An 8,427-nucleotide genomic window follows, 5' to 3' on the forward strand; every position below is an offset into this window, starting at 1 on the left:
TAAGTTTTTAAACGAATTACAAAAAATAATTTTTTAAAAATAACCTCGCGCAAAAGAAAGCAGTCTTTAAAAATTATGAATTTTATTCTTGTTTTGTGAAATCATAACATTTTGTAAATAATAAATATTAACGAAATGGCGCCAATCAGAGATAAACGCATCATGACTATCAACCCCTATGGAAAGAAAGATAATGTCATGTGCGATGGATTAGCGTCAACTCCGAACCTGTAATTATAAAAGTAGGGGGGAAAACTTTGAGCGAGGCACACCTGTGACTTTGGGACAGAAAGGATTCTCCCAATTTTTCCCAATACTTGATCCAGGAGTTATTTTTTCTTTTGAATTGGGTCTCAATTGCAAGGTTAAGGGGCTGAACATTTATAGTTATATGTTAAATTAAAAGTGATTGAAGCCGGTATTTCGTATCTTTCATAATAGTATTTTATTTACATTTAAATAAAAACAGCTTACTATTTAAGCTTATATTAAGCTCATAAATAATTAGGCTCACAACTGATAAATGTCTTATTTCAAAGGTGATGCAGTTATAAAACAAATTTTTTAATTGGAAAAAAATTTTTTTTTTAAAGAAAATCTTGTATGATTTTTTTTTCTATATTAGATAAAGAAGCAAATATTAATTTTTTTAGAATTCAATTGGAGAAAAACATTATTCTTTTGATAGTATTTTGCAGTATGTGTTCGATTAAAAAAGAATTCACAACTGTGTAAATTTAATTTTAAAACGGAAATTTAAACATAAAAAAGTTAATTAATTTTTTTCTTACGTTTTAAGGTAAAAACAAATCCTTTTAAAAGAATCTAAAACTAAATTTTCCACAATACAAAATAAGAAATTTTGCTACGGCATTTTTATTTAGGACTATAAAACATCAAAATTTAGACTTGCCATGGTTTTACAAGTTCTCTGAATGCATTACAGAATCAGTCATCTATCGCGAAAATTTTTTATTATTATGGCCAATTTACTAGTTATTAACTCTTCTGCCATATACAGAAAATTACTCTTAAGGACATGTATAAAATTTTTCATGCGTGCTTCATTTAGTGCAAAAAAATTCTAAATGCTAAAGTCGAAATACGAAGACTTGCTTTCAATTAAAACAATGTTACGGTATCGGGTTTTGAAGGCATAAAGATGGCGAGTCAACGAACGAGTGAGGTTACGAACAGGACCTCTAAACTCGCAACCATCGAACGAACTAAGCTCGCAACCATCGAACGATAAATGACGTCATTTTGACGAGTATGAGGGTTTGTGAAGACCATTCATCTGTTCTTTTTTTACTCTATGGGTTCAACTGGTGGGTTCAATGGGTTCAACTGGTTTGTGTGTTTCAGACAGGTATAGTTTGTCCAGNACAGTGACTGGAGCAGTCACTGTGACAACTTTTTGGTTGGAACAGGCTGTCACAGTGACTGCTCCAGTCACTGTGACAAGTCACTGTTACGTTACTTTTGACCCATCTCTAGTTTGTGTGTTTCAGACAGATATAGTTTGTCCAGGGGTGAAAGCGAGACGGAAACGAGGAAAGGCTGGTAGTAAAACCTTTCCAGTTATAGCTAGTTTTGGGGAGGAGTTTACTTATTATTTTTTTAAATTTTTCAACAATATCTACTTTATCTTGGAAAAGAAGCAGTTTTATATATAAGCTAGAATTATAAAAGAAATCTTGATAGCTACAAATATTTCATTTTTTTCGAAAAAAATGCTGGAATGAAATGTTTTACGTACCAGGTTTTTCTTCATCATAATCATCATCGAAATATAACTGGGCGCCTGGGGCCGTTAGCGTCCTTTTTCCCATTCATCTTGTATTTAATCTTTAAGGTGGTTCTTTCTGGTAATTGGAATAAAAGGAAATCAAATATTTTGTATTTTAGTTAAAATTATGTCACTACAAAAATGAGCTGCAATCGGCCTGAGGTTTATGTCTTCTCTTAAGTTTTCGAAAGTGAAAATTTCGTTGAATCCTGCGGTGTCACAATATATGCTTTGCAATGTGATGATCTAAAAAATCTATATTGAGGTCGCTATGTATGTTTTTATTGCGGATAAACCATCTTGCTTTTGTTATTTTCCTGAGGATTTTGTTCTGGCATATTTTGAGTTTTTTAAGGAGTGATGTAGAGATGTTGCACTAATCTGGAGATGCATAAGTCAGGATGGGACGGATCATCGAGATGTAAAGTAAACGTTTAAGTCTGAGTTCCATTTTAGGGTTCTGAAGAAGGATTTGTAATCTGTGGCAGGCTGTTTGTGCTTACCAGGTTTTTCTCTTTTCCGTCTTGCTATATAAGGGCTTTCACCCATGAGTTTGTCTAAAGTAAGAACTCCCCTAGCCATTCATCTGGACCCGTGGCGTTGACTGTGGTAACGAGGTATAACTATTTCAAGTAGAAGTATGGGGTCACAGTTTAGGACAAGTTTTGTCTCTGCTTTGCGAGGTAAGATTAATCTTTCTATGTCTATTGTGTTAGGGGATGTCTATTGGGAGAATCTATTGTGAGAATGTCTATTATGTTAACCCTAGAGTGAAGAGTAGCTACCCTCCCTGAAAAGCGCTATTGTTGTTTCCATAGCAGCACTTTGTGGCGGTGTAATTCTTTTCGTAGAAAATCGCTATAAAACCTCTTCAGACGTTTAAGAACCAGTTTTTATTTATATTTCGAGCTACGATAAAAATCGTTATGAGGAAAAATATTTAAGTAGTAAAAAACAATCTCTAAGTTATACATTTTAAATTAAAATAGTTGTTCAAATTAAAGAAAGAAAACATGTATATTGCATATTTTAGTCTATTAACTGTTGTTTAAACTTTAAATATGTATGTTTATTTGCTTATAATGGTAATTTCATCTGCTATTATGAACTATCATTATGATGGATTTTTACCGTATATCTACTGTATGCTGGATATGTGGAAAATCTCAGTATTTGGCCCGAAGGGCCAACCGGCCAACAACTGATTCGTCGATTCTATGTAGACATTTGCTTCGAAATCATATGTTCAAAAAAGTTTGAAGTAAGTTCTAAAAAAGCTCAGTTCATCGTTGAAGTAGGGCTTCAGTTGTGGTGAGATGATCCTTATTGAGATGGGGAGGCCCCATTAAGTAGAGATTGAAGTAAACTTGTTACTTCTTTGTTTTTAAGGAGCTTCTGCAACTCCTTCACAAGTGAAGCTAAACGATGAGCTGTAGATGCAGGTCGGTGGTCTTTTTCGAGTGGGGCGGGCTTATATCTAAAATGAGGCTCAATTTGCTACACTTTGTAAAAAAAATATTTTCTAGTGGTAGCGAAATATAAGTTATTTTTACTTCAATATTTTTCATTTTAAATCATTTTTCCAATACTACTTCATTGAGCCGTGATGACTAAGGTGATATAGCGTTCGCCTTCCAATGGAATGAACCCAGCGAATCTCAGCGATGGCTGGTCGATACGAATTCAGCATCCGGCTTGCACCGACCCCAGTGCCAGAGATGCCAACTTTGTCCGGACAGCAAATATGTATTTTAAAGTGGTAGTTTATCAATTGCGATTCTTGGTTTAATAAAATCAATTTGGTAGATTTTTATCCACCACTATTTCTAAATAATTCGTAGGCTTATATTGTTCACCACTTTATAGTATTTGAGTCATGCAATACCTTTAAAAAAAGAAGCAAAAATAGTCAAATATTTGCTTAAATTACTTTGTAATTATTTACCGTATTTTTAATTGTTTTGGCGTGTCCGGAGCAGTTGGCATCTCTGCAGTGCTGGAGTAAAGTAGTCTCAGTGGTTGACGGATTATGGGTAAACTTAAAAAATTTGGTCAACTGTTCTACGACGGTTATAATACTACTTCAATTTAAGTCATTTTTCCAATGCATTAAAAATTCTATGTATCATGTTAAAATGTAACTTTATTGTTGCCATCTCATAGTGACATTTGTAAAGAGTAGGAGTAATTCCTTATTCTACAATTTTAACTGTTTAATCCTCTACCAATTGAATAAATTTTTGCATAAAAGCGCACCAGTTAGCATCCTGAATCTATTGCAGGCTGTATGAAATTGTAGGCTGTATTACGCCCTTCCCGTGTTACACATTCTAAATATAAAGTAGGCGTTACTTTCAACGCTGAAACGCTTATGGAGATAAAAATTAAACACACTCCGGGCTTGTGAATTGAATATTAAGCACTTAAATTACAATGAATGTTCTCCGTTTGCTAAACATTGAAATGAGAGATTTCTAGTAGTTATATTACATCGAACTTTAACAAAATTCTCATGTAGATATTTGATCTTGTCTTGTTACTCGGTATTAGTCCAAATGCTGTTTCCGATTTTTCAGCACATATTAAAAATAGATAATCAATTATATATTTCCATATTCGAACAAATGAAGTATATTTATTTATAACAGCCCCAGAGATACAACAGATACCGCAAGACACTAATGTTATAACCGCTAACTGTAGACCACTAGAACAATCGACATGGGCTTACGTATCGTGTTGATTTTAAAGAATATAACGCTCCCTTTGACGGAGGATTACTAACGAGGTAAGTTGTTCGTCAATCCTAATAAAGGTTTGAGTCAGATAGTACACGGTGTTGTCAAGTATTGAAGGCATTTAATTTTCCAACTGCTCTTAATTTATTCTCGAATGTTAGCTGATGTGGCACTACTATCAATAAAATACTTGAAATAAAAAAAATTTAACTACCACTAATTTTTTTTAAAAAAAGTAATCAATATTAAAATTAATTCTCGTTCTTTAATGAGTAAATCATCTTGGTATGCACTATTATTAATCCTTCTCCACAGCCTGAGATAGTGGAGGAGGAGTAAAAGCAATTAAAGCTAAGTCAATGGTTATAGCCATGATTTCCAAGAGTTAAATATCTGCAGGCTGATGAAGAGCCAGAGAAGGAGAACGGAAGTATTCATAAATAAAGGCAAGTCTCAAAGATCTTAGCCAAAGCCTCCACAGCCACACGGTTTTTTGTAAGTAGTCCGATCAGACCACTATGAAGGTAAACCAATTAGTGAAAGAACCATTCAATATGAAATCTATTAAAAATTAGAAAGTGGTAGCAAATATATGTCTAAACATTCATTTAATTTATGAATATAATTGCTTTGTTTTATTTACTTGTCAACCACTATAGATTCAATTCTCAAATATATATGATACACTTCTCTCAAGTACTTTTAAAATAGAATTTGGGTCGTTGCGCACAAGTGGTTCGCTTTTTAAATAATCTGAGCAGACTACTTATAAGACACCGTGTGGAGGCTTTCTGATGTAGGAGGTGATGTCTTAGCCACATACTCTTTGATTTGCAAGAGTTAAATATATAAAGATGTAACGATTTCTCTCGTTGCTTGGCCATCGATCCCCAAAGCGTTAACGTCCCCTTTAGATTATTTCTCATGTTTTGAAAGTTTAATGTCAACAATTTATGTTTTTAAGGCCTAACGACCCACACATTAAAAATTTTTTTATCAAGTTAAGGAGAATTGAACTAATTATATTTCTAGTAATATTCAATTTTGCATAGAAATATGAAGAAACAGCATAAGACAATTATTTAACTGTTCGCAATCCATTGAAAGTAGCGTTACTTTTGTCACACAATAGCTGAAAGTAAACAACTTTAATTTTCTACTCCAAGCTGAATTTTGAACATTGGTTACATAATAATTAAGATTGCAAGTTAGTCGTAAGGGATAAAATGGATCAAAATTCACGAGTAATTTCATGCTAGTATAAATACAAGATAATAATAAATAAAAATAATGTATGTCCTGAAAGACATTGAAATGTTACAAACAATAATAAAAATATAACACAAAATGGATTTAAAAAAATTGTTTATTTTATTTTTAAGTAATATCTTTATTTAAAGTAGCAGAATTTTGGTACAAGATACTGTAAATAGTTAAGAGAACGCTATACCACGGGAAAAACACTTCGTGGCGAATTCTCTTTCATCTGTGTGAGGCAGTTTAATTTTAGAAAAAATGAGTTCAGGATATACCTAAAATAAGCCGTTAAATTTCAAGCTTTGACATTATTTTTTAAATCGAAATATCGAATTGCATACAAATTATTTGAGGGTTACGTGTTGGAAAGTTTTTTCATAGTTTGCTTGCATTTTGATAATTAGAATTTTTATATTTTTTAATGTCATACTCTAAGTATGTTCGAGTTTAATTTTGTTTATCTTTTAATACACTATTGGGGATGAAATAGAATTTGAGAAGAAAACTTATTCTTCTGAATTATTTTCTTTATTTTTTTTTAATCATTCATTTTAAAAAAAAAAAAATCTGCCAGCATTTCAATCAGTTTTTGGCCAAAAGGATTTTCCAATTTAATTAACCAGAGCGGTACCCTAAACTTCAAATTTCAGTTATTCAATTTGTATATATGCAAACAGTTTCCATTTGTTTTTCTTTTCCAAATTTCCATGTGTTAGTAGATCTTATTTACCTACTTATTAGAACTTATTCACATATTTATGGGATTGAAATTTGCCCAATCACTAATGAGGAAAGCGGAAGAAAAAATATTAAAAGTAGTTTGATTGCCTACTAGGGGTTTCAAATTATCGTCTTTTAACTCCTCTCTATTTGCCAATATTTTGATCCCTTTTTTTCTAACCAGTTACTTGTTAGCGTCATCAGCGATATGAAGTTTTTAATTTTCTTTTCTTTTATGCTACATTTAAAAATTTATTAAAATTCAAAGAATAAGTTAATGAAAAATAAACTGAAATAGCGCTTCTTTTTATGTTTATTTCCATTTTTTTTTCTGAAAGATAAGTATGATAACCATCTTTTTATTTTAAATTTTGATCGATATTAGAATAATTTTAGGATAAGATTGTGAAAAGCGATAAAAAAAAAAAGAGAGTGTAGCACTAAACATAATTTAAGTACTTTTTGAGTTATTTGATGTCCAAGTTGAAAATCTCTTATAGCACCGAGTCATTTAATATAGAGTGAATTATTAAAATTTTTGTAATACGCTTGAAGTCATCAATGGTAGAGAATCCGAGGCAGAAGAATAAATTACAAATAGAGAAGCGATCTGAACCGGTGGTTGCCAAGCGGTAGCGAGATCTCTAATTTAACGAACCCTTAAAAAAATCCAAGCAAGAAATGAACTGGTATAAAATACATTTAAAAGGGAAAGAAGGACAGAGCGGCTGTCATAGTGGCGGAAAAAATTGAATGGTTATTAATTTACCCTCATCTGAAAAACTGAACTTTTTTTATTGCACTAAGATTTCAAATAGTATTATTATTATTATTAATTTTTTTTAAGAAAAATTTGGCGACAAAAAGTGAGTAAACCGAAATATTATGTCTATCACCATTTAAAATATTTAAAAAAAACTTTTTGGAAGTAAATAATTGGTTATTGAAATGAGTTGAGCAGATCTCTTTACCTACTTAACAATACTTTCACATTAGCATGCGGAGAGTCATAAGAGAAGGAAGTTTGATAGTTTCTGCCTTGATTTTCAAGTTGATTAAAAACTTTTAAGTTAGGAAACTTTATGGTTCTGTAGGGGAAATTTTAAAAAATATTTTAGACAAGTAATTATGAAAATTACTAAGAAAGGGGAAATACCATTGTGCATTCCAGGGCCGTAACTACGCCAGGGCAGCCGGGACACCGCCCCGGGGCCCCGACGGTCAAGGGGGCCCCATATGAAGTGACCACATCATGTTTTTTCAAAATACAGTACTCTAATTATATATGTGTAGGAAAGAAATTGTGTTAAGATAGAGTTGCTGAAAATGTTCTTTTTTGTAATTACGTACCTACTATAACATAAAGGAAAGGGTAAAAAACGGTATAACAGCTTTTCGCGAATTATTTCCCTTTCTCATAAGAACAAACACACTTTGCAGAGAAGGGGAAAGACCACAGCTGCATGTAGTTGATTGTTAACACTTTCTGTACGTTGCACTTCTGGTTTACATTGTTTCCTCTACTATCTAGCGTCAGACCCAGTGGCGTGCCAACCAGGGGGAGGCAGAGGGCCCCTCTAAAATTTAAGTGATGGGGCAAACGATGCGTTTCGCCCCTCCTGAAATTTAGACACTCACAAAAATAAAGTAAAATCGGTAATTAAAAATTTTTTTTTTCAATTTTGAAGCTATTTTTGAAATAAGAAAACTTTATATTCCACTAACATTTATGTGCTTTGCCTCTTCTGATATTTAGTTATTCGCCAAGACGAAGTCCATTAAAATAGGTAATTTTAGAGAAGAAGAAAAAAAAGCTATTCTTTCTCAGCTTTGAAGTTATACATCAAGTAGGAAACTTTATTTTGTTATGGGCGATTAATGTGTTTTTTGACTTTTGGAAAAGTAAAGTGAAAGTGGAAAAAA

At 32.3% G+C, this 8,427-nt stretch overlaps 1 protein-coding gene across 1 annotated transcript in view; it reads left to right on the forward strand.

Annotated features, from left to right (window-relative positions):
• LOC107443415 (probable peptidyl-glycine alpha-amidating monooxygenase pamn-1) overlaps positions 1 to 8,427 on the forward strand; it is a 43,925-nt gene that overhangs the window by 33,127 nt on the left and 2,371 nt on the right. Inside the window, exon 9 of the mRNA XM_071181629.1 lies at positions 1,366 to 1,563. Within this exon, the coding sequence (XP_071037730.1) occupies positions 1,366 to 1,563 (198 nt within the window). The remainder of the gene's footprint in view (positions 1 to 1,365; positions 1,564 to 8,427) is intronic.

Source organism: Parasteatoda tepidariorum, chromosome 6 (assembly GCF_043381705.1).
Source record: "Parasteatoda tepidariorum isolate YZ-2023 chromosome 6, CAS_Ptep_4.0, whole genome shotgun sequence".
Classification (NCBI taxonomy): domain Eukaryota; kingdom Metazoa; phylum Arthropoda; class Arachnida; order Araneae; family Theridiidae; genus Parasteatoda; species Parasteatoda tepidariorum.